Source organism: Ylistrum balloti, unplaced genomic scaffold (genome assembly GCF_031769215.1).
Source record: "Ylistrum balloti isolate Yb309-2 unplaced genomic scaffold, AGI_CSIRO_Ybal_v1 Utg371944, whole genome shotgun sequence".
In the NCBI taxonomy this organism is placed as follows: domain Eukaryota; kingdom Metazoa; phylum Mollusca; class Bivalvia; order Pectinida; family Pectinidae; genus Ylistrum; species Ylistrum balloti.
In genome coordinates this window covers 87,949-105,396 of record NW_026782953.1, presented here as the reverse complement: position 1 = coordinate 105,396, position 17,448 = coordinate 87,949, and the positions used below count along the sequence as shown (strand labels likewise).

General features: G+C 35.3%; 2 protein-coding genes across 2 annotated transcripts; one reads left to right on the top strand and one right to left on the bottom strand.

The window, feature by feature from the left end:
- Positions 1-785: 785 nt before the first annotated feature.
- On the bottom strand, positions 786-5,656 carry LOC132563982 (superoxide dismutase [Cu-Zn]-like). The gene is made up of 4 exons (XM_060228735.1): positions 5,517-5,656; positions 4,754-4,850; positions 2,115-2,302; positions 786-1,347 (listed from the first exon to the last, which is right to left on the bottom strand). The coding sequence occupies exons 1-4, from the start codon at positions 5,586-5,588 to the stop codon at positions 1,237-1,239; spliced, it is 468 nt and encodes a 155-aa protein (XP_060084718.1). The 5' UTR covers positions 5,589-5,656; the 3' UTR covers positions 786-1,236.
- Positions 5,657-7,836: 2,180 nt separating this feature from the next.
- Positions 7,837-11,144, top strand: LOC132563975 (uncharacterized). The gene is made up of 2 exons (XM_060228728.1): positions 7,837-9,405; positions 11,046-11,144. The coding sequence occupies exons 1-2, from the start codon at positions 7,837-7,839 to the stop codon at positions 11,142-11,144; spliced, it is 1,668 nt and encodes a 555-aa protein (XP_060084711.1).
- The last annotated feature ends 6,304 nt before the right edge of the window (positions 11,145-17,448 follow it).

Sequence of the window (17,448 nt, the reverse complement as noted above, 5' to 3'; positions counted from 1 at the left end):
CTTGATGATCAAACTTTTGAGGCGAGATAAATTATACACGGGTCAAAGTAGCCTAGAAAACATTACGCTTTTCTTTTTTTTAATTACTGCATTTACTGGTAGTTTGTATAGAATTTCCAACAAAACTTCACAAAATCTTCAAAGAAGCTTCATCATGTACTACCACTTCATTCAAACTGAAGAAATGTCCTAATCTGTGGCACCTAACATATGTTTCAGAACACAAGGTAAGTGTACAAGTTTGTATCAACTGCAGTGACAATATCTTGCAGAGTGGCTGAAAGCATTTATTAAAATTATTTTATACTTTTTACTATCTGGAGAATGGCTCGCTACACATTTAAAACCAATGGCATTCAGAAGAATTGGCAAGAACAGTTTTCAAAACAATGTTGTGAATTTTCTGAAATGTAGCGACTCATTTTACAATCAATACTAATGTTCTGGTGTTTCAGGTCAATTTTTCTATGTTCTTTTTTATAAGTATCAAGCTTATAATCCTATAATTGCTTGCAACTACTGATGCTTACAATAAATTAACTTCAAACGGAATTTTTGAACAGGTCCAGGCCTAGCTACAAAAAATTATTTGTGTGTTAAAGCTGAGGGGCAATTCTATCACTGCTTGGAATTTATCTCTAAAGTTGTTTATGATACATGAGTAGAGCTCTTGTATATATAATATGAGAAATGTGTCCCTCATATACAAAAAAGAAAAAATGGATTTTGTGTTGCTACTTAATCTGCAAGACACAAAAAAAGAATGGACACAAAAAAGAAGCATGTTTCTTTCTGATTAAATACATTTTAATAGCATCTTACCCGCACCACTGGGCATACCAACAATGATTTGTATCATGATTTGTGCAAATAAAAAGTTGTATTGTAACTCTTATTGTTATGATTTTCAATATAATTTTATACATCGACTACTAGTAGTGATTATTCTGGGACTTATAGGCAGCAACTTCATCACTGAATCTACCATTATAGGTTGTCCATTTCTGCTACATGACTTCAGGATCCATTTCTTTCAATGCATAGTGAAAACAACAGAGGTACAAAGGCAGTGCCCAATGAGAATAATTCCTTTGATGTTTATGATTTTGACACTGAACAAATACAAAACTTCACTTTGCCGACTTAAAACTTTCTGCTTTCCCTAGATACTTGGTATCAACTTGTATGTACACATTTCTTGTCAAAACATGCAGTCTGTTTCTTTGGAATGACAATCTAATTCTTTGAGATGCCGATTACGCCACATGCCTGTCTTCCTCCAGCATTCCCTGTTGTTTTGCTGAGTTCATGACCACCTTTTCCTAGATCATCTTCATCTGCATGGACCTGAAACAATACAAAAACAATTAGACCTTTAGCAATTTCACTTTAAATTCAAATTCCAACAATAAAACTTGAGAAGAAATTCACATCACAACAATCGTCAAACTCTGCTGTTTTATATATATATAGACACTATAGTATATTCTTGTTCTCATTACACCTTTCATGACAACAAGTGTGAAATGGCTGATGGATAAGTTCACATAAACTGAAGACCCCACAGGGATCTTGTGGCCTGTATTACTTGGGTTTTATTTTATTCTTTCTTCTGTTTTTGTTCTCAATTAGATAACATTTGACAATTTTTCTCAAGAAAAAGTGATGATGATCTCCAACTGCCAAATCAAAACTGGTCCATCAACTTTTTTCTTTTTCTATCCAGTCCATCTAGTGACCAAGGGGAGCCATCATATGAAATTTGAGAAAGGTCCACCAAGTGTTTCTCAAGAAAAAGCAATAACAAACTTTCATTGACAAATTCCAAGATGGCTGCCTCTCAGCCACTTTGATTTTTTTAAAATCAGTCCAAAAATCAAACAAGCACAGCTAATGAAAAAGATGAATCATCATATGAAATCTGAGAAAGATCCATTCAGTACTTGAATATGTAGAACATACAATGCAATATCAATTTATTGTTGGATAGAGTTCTTGTATACTCGTTATAACACAAATATTCAACACCGGAATCAAACCTTAGGTTGCATTATATTAAGACTACAATTACTATATAAAATTAAAGAAATGCTATTTTTTACATTTTGACTTACCACCATAGTTCTGCCAATGACGGAATGATTCCCAGTCAATGAGACCAAGCTGTCTTTTATATCAATTTTAGCTACTCCATCTTCCCCAGCAACTACATTTCCTAGATCACCATAGTGTCTTTCCTGGTCTTCTGGAGCACCATGAGTTTTACCCTCGGGGTTGAAATGTGAACCAGCACTAGTACAGCCTGACAACATAAAGCAATATCATGAATTCCACAATTTATTTCTTTCTTATTTTTTCTTTTTTTGAGAGAGAAATGTGGACACCTAATTGGGATAATTCATAGGTGGGCAATATATATATATATACATTTTCAGTATAACATATATTTCATAAGTTTGTCTGATATTTTAGTATCTTTCACCAGAGAAAGATACAAAAAATATTTGACACACAAATGAGACATTTTTGTTTACTGTTGAATACTCTATTACATTTTCACACACAAAATAGCCAAATTACTGACATATTTATATATGATATAAAAAGTTGAAGCTGACTTTGCTTTTCGTGGACACTATTCACTCATTATAACTTCACAGTATGCGAAAATATAGTCTGTTTTTTAAAAAATCATTAAAAATACATTAACACAAAAATAAATTTTAATATCAATTTGTTTGTTTAATCTCAGGAACAGAAAAATTATACAATAAAACATTCAGAGAGAGTTAAACCTGTGACAAGTTACTGTGTAGCTAAAAATATGGTGGCAACCAAGCTCCCACTGTTGATGAAATGAATCGTCTTTTAAATGTCCAGCTCTTCTTTAAAGACATTCGTTTGGTTATTGGTTTTAACCTCTGATAAGATCATTTGAGTTACTGGCTAGCATTGTTTTCTGACTTCCATGGAAATGAAAGATTACCATGGAATTGAACGTTGTGTTACTAGTAAATAACCTCTTCAGGTTTCTGGTTTCGTAATTTTGTACCTGGCTTCATGATCTGTCAATCTTTTAAGATGATTTGTGTTCTCTTTTCATTGAAAATAACAAGAGACTGGTTATGCAAAATTTAAGTATGAAAAATAAAGGGCAATAACTTCTAAAGTACGCAAAAGAGAGTGATGGTTCTGGTGCACTGCACTTCCTATTGAGATTTATCTACCTGTAAAGTTCCATGTTGACACCTCTTATAGTTTTTTGTGTTATGCTGCGGACAAAATTATGATGAACGGATGAACGAAGTGGCAACTTTATGCTCTCCCTACAGGGATCATAAAAATAACAAAAAGCTTTTATTTTTCACTAGCGAAACAAACCATTATTGTCAAAATCAAATTGCTGCATGTCAGCTATTTTTGTTTTTCGGATCAGCCCCTAAAAGAAACAATGAACAACTAAGGACAAAGAGGAATCTATATATGAAATTTGAAAAAGATCCATCCCGTACTTCTAAGCAAGAATTGTTTAAAGACAGATGAACAGACTGATAGCTGCAGGGCAATTTAAACAGCCAATCGTATGACAATGGCAGACTGAAAATTGTGTGTAGCTGCATAAGAAGAACTGAATCTATAAGGTCGCCAGATTTGTTTGCAGTGGCTGTACATGTGTAAACATGTTGTTATACAATCAGAGTACACAAGACCATTCATAAATTAATCTAGCAAGATTTATATAGAGTTTCCACAAATTTCATTTTGTAACTTGATTTTTTGTGTTGATAGAACATAAGCAGATACTTAGGCACATCTTTTATATAACAGCATTTAACAAAATCTTCATTTTTCCCGAGTATCCCTTTAAAATAACATCTAAAGTTTTAATATAAACATTAACACTTGTTTGATTATACCTGAAATGACTTCACTCTAAGTGTCCAGTTAACTTTGTTTGGTTTTTGGTTTTTTTGTTTTGTTTTTCTTTTTTGCAGCTAAGTCAGTGAATGTGTTGAAACTCTGCAATGTTTTACATCATTTGCAAAAATGCTTATTAATGTTTCTGTAATTTATACAAGAGGCCCACAGTCATCCTATTATAAAGACCTATATATGAAAGAGGCCAAATAGGCCTAAAATAAATTGTTCAAATACACTAAAGCTTACATAGAAGACATTGGTTGGTTCATAAAGACATTTTACGTAACTTGGAAGCCATACATCTAGCAAGCTAGAGGCCCAATATCAGCAACCTGGACCTTCTGGTTGCTGATAAGTCATTGATTTGACCCCTTGAAAGTGGGCAAAGGTCATTCATATTAACACACTTGGTAGCCCTTTATCCAATCATGCTACAGGCTGAATATCAGAACTCTGGGCGTTTAGTTATTGAAAAGTCATTTTAATGGAAAATTTACACACGGTGGAGAACATTGGATGAACTATGACGGCTATGATGAACATGATAAATATAAAGCCACTGTAAGTATTTAACTTATAGATCAGCTCATTTTTTCTGACAACCACAGTTTAAAGAGAAAAATGGCTGCCATTCTCATTAGTGTTTTCACTGTTCGATAGGTTAATAATGACAAATCCTACTAGACAACCTTGCATTAGAGATGTGTTCTTTACACTATGACCAAGACAAATATTGAAGTGGCAGGCATATAGCATGAATCCCTTGACTATTTGTCAACCATTCTCATTAAGAATAAATACAAACTGACAACTATTTAAAAGTTAATTTTACCATTGGTATTGTCCCCATACTCATGCACATGGAAGCCATGTTTCCCTGGTGCCAGTCCCTTCAGCTCTCCTGTCAAGTGGACCGGGCCTGAGCCATCCTGAGAAATTTCCAGAAACACCAATATTACTCAAAATAAACATGAAGACATTTTGGGCTATTAGTAAGTCATGTCCACAGTTAAGTGCATACACGTATATATACAATCATGTTCAGTAGGCGTGGCTACCAAAAATAGACTAGTATTGTATTCTCAAGTCACATTAAATATTAACCTTTGTCAAGGTATTATCATATCCGGTAGGTTCCTACTGGCCTCGTCTGTAAATAACTTAACATTCAATAGATAAATAATCAAGGTGGCTAAATTCATTTCGAGAAACCGGTGATTGTCAGTAAACCATTAAAGATATATCGCTGAACAGTTGAGTATCAACAAGTGAGGCAAGAACAGGTACCTGTGTATATATGTTCATTTACCCAGGTACCACTACCTGTAAATTAATCTTGTGTATTGGTATGCGAGCGTATCACAGACGAGGCTGCTACATGTAGTGTTACAGCCACCTTGTGTCACAGGGTTATGTTGACATCATATTGGATACTAATATGATATGATGGTAATAGCTTAACTATATAACTCAAGTTGTAAAAGCAGCCAACAGTGGATATCGAGGTCAATCTGTTAGTCAAAATATGTATGCATTCTATAAAAAATGAGAGTATGTCACGGACAAGTAACATGCAGTATGTTTCTAAAGCTTACCTGTTGAAGGAAATTTACAACACCAGTAACTGACGAATCACCCTTCAACACGCAAACAGCTTTAACAGACATGCTTAGATTTATACAAATATGACCTATGTACTAGCGGCATTCACCACGACTTAGACCACTCAATACAACCATTTATCAAAATGAATATAGGCCGGAAACTGAAGTGATTCCGAATTGTGATGTCTCGTAACATGGCGTCGTTCGTTCCAATAGACCTATCCTACTTGACGACATGGTAAAGTCTATTTTAAAAACATGACGTCTTACATATTTGAAGGATTATTTCATAAAATACCATTTAGCACATCATACAAATAAGTTTATTTCCGCATTGATAATGTTCGGATTTTTATATTAACCTACATGTTGTGTCGTGTGCATAAAGTGTTATTTCGTACCGTGCGCAGAGATATACGAGGATTTATCTCCCCCTCGACCTCGCGGTAGCAGAAAACAGTTAATTTGCATTTTTCCCGAAATTATTGGTCATGTTTGAGATATACAGGTATAGCAGATAAGTTTTAAAATACATCATTACATATATATATGTATATACTTCATAACAATTACATTAATAGTAAAGAGATAAAATTTGTGTAAATAAAAAAATCCTCTGATTTCTGACATGTGATTGCCATGGTTACCAACTGAAAACATGCTGAAAATGAAAAAAATACTGCTAATTCCAATCTAACACTGCAACCTTCTAAAAAAATATTTCTAAACACCTATCTTTAAATCAACAACACTGTTATGGTAACAAAGTACTCACATTTCAGCAAATTCCAACTCTGAAATCCTTCATAACATGACCACGTGTAAACACTATGAAACTTTCACTTCCTGTAAAGCTAGTTTTTGGTGCGTAGACACAGATTCGAGACTGCCCTAATAGTAATCTCAAATACAATTCTAAAATATTATTCTGAAAAAAATGAAACCTCACATTGTTCACTTTAACATGACAAGACCAATTTTAGCAAGTATTATCATTTTAAATTTTAAGTAAACCCTTTATAATAGGATAATCTAATGAACAAAAAACTGTACTGACGCCCGTGGACAAGGTGAACGAATCACTGAATACCTGGCCTTATTCTAGTACTTATAACTTTTTCAAGAGTCTTGGTGTTAACCTCTCTTTTTTCACATTTTGCTCTCGATTGATCATAATTTCATTTTACTTCGAAGCAATTCTGATGAGTTGTTGATATTTTCTGTGTTGTACTGAGAACCACTCAGCCGTGACACCTCAGGAGAAATAATGTGGACAAAGCGGAAAATAAATTCGTCAGGTTTTTTTTAAAAGTACAGCCCCTTTACCAAGACCATATATATGTTATGCCTGGAATATATCGAATCTCCAAGGTGGGTATTTATTGGTGGTCAACAGGATAGAAAAAAATGCTCTGTATTTTATGAACTACCGATATTACAACTATCGAATTTCACAATAACTATACAAATTGAAAGGTCCCGGTATTTCCGGGTTTTTCATGTACCGAAGATACTTACTGAAAAATAGCTCATGACCGTCCAAGTCGCCCGGGAAGCATTGTCCTCTTAAAAGTTCAACAGTGAAAAAGTCTTAAAATGGATTCTATATATCTGTGAATATTTCGAAGAAAAAAAAAATGGAAAAAACGGGCATTGCAGTGAATTCATTGCAATAAGTAGGGCTGAACCAGCGTGTTTTATGGGAAATCTAGGAACAATACCACTGGTTTAAGCTGAACAAAAATCGTGTTATTGTTACAAATGGGACAACTGATTATCCATTAAAAAATTAATGGTACTTGCTCGAGCTTCTGGTTGAGGTGGTCTGCAAGGGCGCTTTATCTGTACAATACTTGTACTGTAGATCAGAGACGTATATATACGTCTCTGTGTAGATTTATGCCTGTAAACATAGGAAGTTGCTATTTGTGTTTACTTTCGTGTCAAGCATAAGGAAAATAGTAGATATAGAAAAAGTCTACAGTTTTAGATTACTTCAAAGCCAAGTTACGCACGATCAATGTTGTCGTTTGTTTATTGAGAACAAGAACTCACAGTGACGTAAAACGGCGCTCCGTAACGTATTATTAGTAGTTATCATTAGGATGACCCTTAAATGAAATAGAGTAGATGAGTGTTGAAGATTTATCCATTCTTTCCCTTTGCACGAACGCACACTGAATTCTGCATCTCTTTCTTTTATCCCGGATTCTATTTTCGTGGAAAATTTACACGAGTACTCTGCAATCGATGACGTCACAATAGGCAAACTTTACCGCTATTTTCATGACGTTATCATATTCGTGTAAAAATGGTAGCGCATCATAACCGACAGACCGATGGTGGCGTAAATAATGCAATGAGCATCGTTTTACCTAAAAGGGCTAATGTTGATTTCCTAGCACCTTCGCAGGCTTTACAGGATGCAAAGAAGAAACTTGGACCTGTCTATTTTGATGCCAAATTAATAGAATGTCCACAAAACGCAGTGGAACTTTCAAAGCTCATACAAGAATGGGATGAGATAGACAAGAAAAAATTCAAGATTATCGAAGAAACCAGAAGAAATCAGAGAGTTTTGTTACATACATTGGGTTCTAAGTATACTTTTTCTAAACATGTCACAGGTCTAGATTCTGCCTCCGATCTACGAGACGCGAAGCTTCCACCTCCAGGCTTCCGATATCATTCTAATGGAGCCCCAAAACTGTCGCTTGTTCAAGATCAAGATATCTTTTCTGAATATTCTCCATCACAAAGTTGGTTAGAATTAAAGTCTGAAGGAGACGAGGAGCCATTCGGGTTACCTCTAGGTGCTCCTCGACGTCATCTGTACAAGAAAGATATTGAAGATGCTTCGAAAACTGCTATTGAAAATATATCCGGTAACGTTAGCCTATCGTCCACAAATTCGGACTTTCAACCGGCGATAACAGATAAATACATTCCAGGTGAATCAAGAATAACTATTGCCAAGATTGAGAAGGAGGAACCGTCAATTAATATCGATTATGAAAACGAAATTAAGAATCTCGAAAACATCATAAAGGAAATCAACGAGGACTTGGAAAAAAATAATATTGATCTGCATGAAAATTCTGGCAGTGCCAAAGGTAAAGTTTATGCATTCCTTAGAGCGCATGCTCGCGGTGACAAAGTGTCTCTTAAACAACTAGTTGAACCTCAAGAATGGTCAAGACCTAACGATAGATTTGCAATACCACCCGGGTCATCCACGTTTGATGTTCGCGATCCTTTACGAAAATCGAAGAGCTCTAAATCTGATCTGCATAAAAGGAAAATTAATACCCGGAACCACGGTAACTGTGTGGCATGTGTGTGTAAAATCAAAGACCACAATGCCGCGTTAAGCCAAAAGAGGAAAGACGTAAGTAAACTTGTCCTAAAGCGATGGAATAGCTCGACACGCGGGAATCTGAATGAGAGCTCAACATTTCTATCGACAGCGTTTCTAAATAAGCGCGCTTGTTCAGCAGTTGCTTTGCGTAGAAATCACAACAGCTCTCCACGAGCAGATAATGCTTCGCCCATTAGGTCCTCGAAAACTACTGTTCCTCATAAGGACGAGGAAGGAAAATATCCACTGACCAGACACACCAAGAAATCTTCGCAGGTGATGTTTAGGACAGAAAGTCTGTCTAGCAATAATGATTCACTACTTCGGACCGCAAAGAGCACTCCCGAAACTTCAGTACGAAAGCAAGTTAGTTCTAGAGAACACCTGAGAAATACGAAGAGTGCGATGAGCGAGAGGAAAATTGATGTACTTGAGAGAAGAGCTCAGAGTGCTTTGTTCGCCCGACCTTCGTCTTGTTTAAGGGATCGTCAATCTAGAATGGAATTCCTCAAAGAGGATGCGGTAAGTTTAAAACTTAAGTGTAATACAGTGACAACACTTTTGATAAATAAGGATCACAAGTCGGTACTGTTTGGTGAGCAGTGTTTAGCGTAGTAAAGACTTTGATGATTGAGGTTCTGTACTATACAGCATATACAGTGTATATCAGAAGTAAAACATTGGTCTTCACCAGAGAGAATTAATGAAAACCATTCTAGTAGGATGTTGATATACCAATCTTTGTTACAATGGTGTCCTCGTCGTTAGCTTGAATAGATATGTATTTAGTTGTTTGTTTATTTGTTTCTTACTGTTTTTCTGTTGCTTATAAAACATGGATACAACCTATAAATAACAATTGCTTTTAACACGGTCAGGGATTGCTTGGAAGATTGTTTAAGTTATCAACAACACAATGTTACTCGAGTGACTTAAGTTTATTACTGTAGGACTCTTACTCAAATTTAGATTTTTAGCTCTGGTGTACGTATCGCCATTCATTTAAAACTCCATTCTTTTCATCTATGTCTAGATCAAGCAAGATATTTCGTTCGTATCATTTTACTATCCTCTGTATCTTAAAACGGGGAGGATGTTTGGATAGCGCAATTCGCTCGTTGAACTTTAATTGTGTTTGGTCGTAACCAAAACTATTTACCGACAAACAAAGTTTTACAGCGTGAACATTTCATATTCTGGTTTCACAAAAATTAACATTTAACGAGTGTGAGTCAAAATGTCAAAACTATTACTGCAGAAGAAGATCTTGATGCTACAGTGGATAACTCAAACTAAATACGCCAGCTATTGTGTCAACAAAACAAAAACAATAATGGGTTTATATTTCAATCTTTTTTACATGAACAATTGAAGAAATAACTTATCTTCTCTGCTAATGTTAAAAAATATCACATATCCGTAACTGATAATGAGATAAGATTTACACAGAAAATATCGACAAGGAGAGAATAATGTTAACCATTCACAATGTAGGCCTGTATAATCACTGACAAGTTCCGGATGGACAAAACAGCTGTATGGTGCATTTCCTTACAAAAGGTGTATTTTGCTGTTCTGTTTCCAATACTATGTTTCATTGAAAGTTTTACTTTTTTTGTCTTTTGTACAATTGCAGGTAGTAGACACTGCTGGTGGAATTTAGTTTAAGTTTGCCGTAAACTGCGTGTCACGTTTAAGTTTACAAACACGTACATTATCATATTTGCACTTCGTATTCTTCGAAATCGTCTGAAATTAATACTTGAAATAGAATTGGGGACTAGTGTATCACTCCATCTGGCTTTTGACGCTCATTTGGACCAATTTTGACTTTCCTCGGTCGCTTCCCAGGCTTTTTACAACTCGGGTCTTTGGCATCACTGATGATTCTTTACAGCTGTATAGTTCAGGTTTATTCAATATTTGGTTATATTTTATCAAATTTCAAATTTAAAGTTCAACACATAAGCGTTTTAAAAGCAATCTACGAAAATATCATCATTAGTGTATTATAGAGTGACCGGTCAATGGTTACTGTAGATAGCCCGGCATGTATGAGTTCAAAACAGAAATAGATCACATGACCGCTGACTTTCCAATGGAAACACAGCTGAAGTGATATAATCAACAAGTAAACCATTACATAATGCTTTAATTTTCAGCGTCTGGAAGAACAAGAATGTACTCGAAAAGTGGAAGCGTTCATCAAGAAAATGAAGAAAATGACCGCGCCTCCTAAACCGAGCATTGCATTTCTTTAGTATTTCACAAACTCTGCATACCTAGGGGACATGTTCGGGTCAAATAGTGGGACTCTCCGTAATCAATAAATACAAAATAAAATGTGCTTGTCTAGTACTAGTTTTTTTTTAATGTAAATGAGTTTCATTTTGTTGAGCATGATGTTTTTACAACGGCGAGAATAATCGAGGTACTTACAAATATCAAAAGTTTCCATACTACCGTGCGCCTTCAAAACAATCTTACTGACAATTAATTGGTAACCTGACAGAAATTATCTGGTATACAGGAAAGTTATTACTTCGGTGAATAGAAAATACGATTGGTATTTGAAAAGACCTCACCGTCTTTCCAGAGATGTTGGTCCAATCATTTTTCAATGATGTCACGGCTTAGAGGATAGCGTAATCATTTTTTAAGGGTGTCACGTCTTACAGGATAGCGTATTCATTTTTCAAGGATGCCACGTCTTAGAGGACAGCACATTCGTTATCATGTCTGTCCTACTGGTCCGAAGGACTATCCCTTTCGTCCTGCCGGTATCAACTTTTCCCTTAGTTTAAATGTATTTTATTTGAAAAATTAAATTGGATTGGACACAAGTAATTGGACACAAGTAATAACACTTAGGAACGTCCTCTTTCGTAAACAATTATACAATGGTAGCAAACATATGATGGCAGCATTTAACGATAAAAGAAAATCTATCCTTATATATGTATATAAAATAGAAAGGAAGAAAACAAAAACTTAATATTATACAGATGAAGGCATGCATCTTCCCTTTATCAGTTCAGATAATTTACCTGATATGACATAAATATTAGTGTTTCTATTCATATGAATAGATATTTATTATTAAGTTTCGTAATCAGTTTCTGAACATGAATTTTGCTATTTCAGTAAACCAATAGTGGTGATTTGATACTAAAGCAAATTTATGCAAACCGATTCGTATTTTCAATGTATTCTTTCGTACAAACAATCGTATGTTATCATTATCAGCCAGGTTCAAATCAGGAGAGTCGTTCAACAGTACATCTAGATAAACAACTATGTCATATCTGGACAATTTTCTGTAAATCACGACAAATGTATTTATAATACTGAAAAATAAAATGAAAATGGTTTTCTATTAAGTAAGAACAGTTTTGTTCAATAATAACAATTTTTCTGTTTTCTTCTGTTTTCAGGTTTTTCCCGTACAGTTTCATTATATAAAAACTATTGACTATTGATTATATCTTCACATATTCCAAGATAGGCTTGAAGAATACAATGTATAGTTTAGATAAAATTTCATTATTCACCGTAAATTTCAGTTCTCATAAATGTTTAGAGGCTGATTTGACAATATTCGCGGTATGTGTTTCCCACTAGCCACTTTCATTTACATTTTTCCCAAGATGTGCGGCACTGTTTGTTAACATCGTGTTGTTTAAAGTAAACCGAATATCACGTCTTTCTTGCGAACCAGTGAAACAATTACGTCTGTTTTATTAGGATTAAGTTACATTCCATTCCTTCGCCCAGTGATCAGTCACTGCTAAATCATGGTTCATATAATATTCCATTCCATCATTTGAAGAATATGAGAGCGAGGTGACGTCAGCAAACATTTTTGAAAGTGAAAATAAGTTTCCACAAATATAATTAATACCCAACAAAAATAGAAATGTTCATAAAACAGAACCTTGTGGTAAACAAGCATTAGCATGTTCCCGTGTACGAAAAAGCTTCGCGCAAATAATCACACAACCAATTAGAAAATATTGCCTTTAAAACCATTTGCTTTTTCATTAGGTCATATATCAAACTCTATCAAAGGCTTTTGAGATATAAAAAAAATACCTGTTTTTTGCTTGTTTTTTTTTAATGATGGTAGGCAAATTGTATGATAAATTTCCAGTAATTGTGTAACAGTAGAGTGACCCGGAACGAACCCTGACTGATGTTTATACAAAGGTTATTACTGATGACAAAGGTATACAGATGTTTGTTAATTACTCGTTCAAACACCCTATTTCTGTAACGCTCCATCATTGGAAGGAAATAAAGGAAATAAGAATAATTGAAATTACCGAAATGAGGTATTGGTCTATAATTAGAAGATAGCAAATGTTCATCCTCTTTAAATAATGATACGACCATAGGTATTTTCCACTGAATTAGAAACTTACACTGACTTAGAGATCAATTGAAAAGCAAACAATTAGCGAGGTATACAAACACTTTCTGTGGTATTTTTTGGGGTTTCGTGACTATTTTTATCTTCTACGGTAGCTTTATTTGACTTCAGTGTTAAAAATATCCTTTATTTCCGTTTCAGAGGAAATAATAGTTTCAATTGAATTAGGACATATTAAAGGAAAATCTTGGATGATAGAAGGCTAGTTAAGTAAATCTGTTTTTCTTTATCTTCATACACTAAATCACCTTTATCACTGTTATATAATGAGGGAACTGATTCTGATTTAGCTGTATCACCAATAAGTCGACATTTAAGTTTCCAATATTATTTAGAATTCTTTAAGGCAAACTTATCTATAATGCCGTTACACTGTTGCTTGAATTTCAAAATGTCGCATAGACGATTGAATCTACGTGCATTTTTGTATAATCTTTCCCTTTGCCTGATTTCCCTTGAAATATATTACTGTTATCTCAATTAACAAGAGGCCGAGAGTCATGATAGCCCGACGAGGAAATTACCTTGACCTATATTCAAGGTCACAGCGGTAGAATTTCAAACTTCTGATGATTTAAAGGTCAGGAATCATATTTGACTAGTAGGTTTCTGGGATAAAGCTCTACATAGTTTGTGAAAAGAAGTTATCCATATACAAGGCCTGACACGAGTTAAATTGGTTAAAACCTTCAAACACTTTCTTTTGATAAACAAAATTACCTCGAATCGCGGTATTTGTCTTATATTCCCGAGAAAATGCACGCCAAAGTTTGCGAAAAGAAGTGAAATTGACTCCTATTCAAGGCCACGGCGGTCAAGTTTGTTAGAATTTCTAACATCTCATCATTAACCCAAAGTCTTCGAAACGTGTATTTGGCTGGTGCGTTCTTGAGTAGATTCACAATAATAGTTGCGGAAAGAAATGACCCCCGATCCACAGGGGTCAAAGTTGTAAAAAAATTTCAATTGACTTCTTTTGTTCAACAAAAGACCTATAATCATATTTCATCTGTCAGATTACGAATTACCTTGACACATATTCAAGGATTAGTGGTATTTTTAAAACATTTGAACGACTTCTTTTGAATACTTTCAATAGGCCCAGAATTATGATAATTGGCGGATACACATTCAAGATAAAGCCCGACTAAATTTGCAAAAGAAAATACATTTCCTTGACCCAGATCTAATGTCACTGTCTTCGAACGGATTCCTTTGAATATCTGAAATGCGTTGAATCATGATATCTAGTGGTTGGCTCCTTGAATAAAGTCGGACAAAGAATATAAACGAGCCATATTAAAGCACCGGTGTCTAACTGGTATGGCGAGTTACCGCCAGATTTGACATTAACGTGATTAACAATAAAATGGAGGTAAAAATTGATTTTAAATTTCGATGAATTCGGATAGGTAGTCTCAATGAGCTGTATCGAAATACCAATTATCAGAAAAGATATCTTGGATATTGGTAACGGGTTTTTTTTTACAGATCGTCAAATTTGCTTCCTGAAGCAATATGTACTAAAACCTGATGGGTTTCCCCGGTTTCATGTGCACTTTTGACACACACTGCACACATGTGCCAACTTTTAGGCAACTGAACCTAATCCAGTGTGATGAGATGGAGCTTAAATCCCAGCCTTAAAAATTGGTACAAGCCTGCGCTGATACCGAAAAACTGAAAAATAAAATTAGATAAAAAAAAACTGTTATGTGTTTATGCTTTCGATAACGAATTTACGATTAAAATGTCGATGATTCCTACATCAATTGTCTATAACACGGACGGTAAGACATTATTCCCACGTTAGTCGAATTCATGGGGTCAAAGTTCAATCTCAGTTACTGAAATCATGAAATTACTTTTTTGTTGTGATTTAAATACACATTTTTAATGAACTAATTCTAGTGGCTAGTGTCCTTTTAGTGACATAGAGTTCTACTTGATAGTGTTGGAGACATGGTAGAATGTCCTTTCATTCGTACCTTCAAGATTATACGAGGGCTCATTGGTCAGTTGCGAGCATTTTATTGAAGAAGTTAAGCAGCGATGTCCTTTTTCAGCTCTTCTATTCCCAGACTGTTGTTATGTGGTCAGTTTATGTCGAAGAAGTAGCATTCTAAAGTAAACAAGGCAAGTGACTTTTGCGAAAAGGACATCATCGCTGAAAGAGCAGTGATTCAATATTTGCCTATGAAAGGTTTGTCATCTAAGGATATCCATACTGATATGGTAGCAACACTAGGGCATGATGCTTTTTCATATGCTACAGTGAAAAGGTGGATGTCGAAATTTAACCGTGGCAGGCAAAGCCTTGTGGAACAATAGCACCAGACTTCACCTATTTCCAAAATTTAAAAGGGCCATTTCCGGTACCCACTTTCGGTCAGATGATGACATCATACATGCAGTGGAGCACTGACACCCTTAAACATCACTGGCAAAAGTGTATAGATACTGGAGGAGATTATGCAGAAAAAAATAATGCAATGTGTCCGCCAAAAGTCAAACCCTCAAATATGAGGCTTACAACTTATAAATTAACCCTCGGTAAATGTACATGTGAAGGGATAATCCTACCATTGTATTTATCTTTTGTTGTGTATTTTCCTATACACTTCCTATCTGTAATCGTACATACCACTTTCCTGATGTACATGTTCTATATTTAGACACGACGACTCGAATTCATATTTATCTGTCGTCATTAGTCACGCACTGAATTAGGTGCCCTGTCAAGGTAAAGTGCCATACCTCTTTGTCTTCCAGAAGATAACACGTCAGTGTTTTAAATAATTTAATATAAGTACTTTAAGTGTGTTCAAAACGTCAAATACCAAGTTACAGATGCAGGACCATATGGCCTCTTGCTTAAGGATGTCATGGCAATCCATTACCTTGTGTATCTCGTAATAAGGAATGTAAACGAAGGAGACTTTTACAAGAAAGACCTGGCATGAATTCGAGGTCCACGGTCCTTATACATTTTTGGGATCGCACAACGTTACACGATTTGCGATGTGCCTACGATGTCCGCACGGATAAAACACATCTGTTCGCACGTTGTGCGCTTCTATCGCAAAGATGTGCGAATCTATCGTGGTTGATATAAATTCAGAAATGAATAATATATGTGTGGGGTAGGGTTTATTTATTTTCAAATATACAATGTATATCAGAGTACAACTAAGTATAATTCCTAATTAAGCCATATACCTATATATGTTAGATACATGCTGCAGATCTTCACTTTATACACCTTATACATGATCAGTCTTAGTATATATAACAGAAAGGAAATTAATTTTCATTACTTCTGTATTACTCTAATTTCACTATCATTTGGCAAACAAAAAATATATGCTCAGGTAAGTGTCAAATTCTTTTTATCTTTTCCAAAAGATGTTTGATAAAAATATTGGTTATGTATTTACCAAGATATGACCTGATGAATTCAGAAATATGTGTAGAAATGGCTAGATAGACATTTCCTTTTCCTATTGAAACGTCCCCTCGTTTCTAATGGCTACCTTAGTTACTGTTGGAATCGCACAATCTGCGGATGTCGTTATGTCTTGTACGTGTCTACGGATGTCGTTATGTCTTGTACGTGTCCTCGGGTGTCGTTATGTCTTGTACGTGTCCTCGGGTGTCGTTATGTCTTGTACGTTGTCTACGGATGTCGTTATGTCTTGTACGTGTCCTCGGGTGTCGTTATGTCTTGTACGTGTCCTCGGGTGTCGTTATGTCTTGTACGTTGTCTACGGATGTCGTTATGTCTTGTACGTGTTTACGGACGTCGTTATGTCTTGTACGTGTCTACGGATGTCGTTATGTCTTGTACGTTGTCTACGGATGTCGTTATGTCTTGTACGTGTCCTCGGGTGTCGTTATGTCTTGTACGTTGTCTACGGATGTCGTTATGTCTTGTATATGTCCTCGGGTGTCGTTATGTCTTGTACGTTGTCTACGGATGTCGTTATGTCTTGTACGTGTCCTCGGGTGTCGTTATGTCTTGTACGTTGTCTACGGATGTCGTTATGTCTTGTATGTGTCCTCGGGTGTCGTTATGTCTTGTACGTTGTCTACGGATGTCGTTATGTCTTGTACGTGTCCTCGGGTGTCGTTATGTC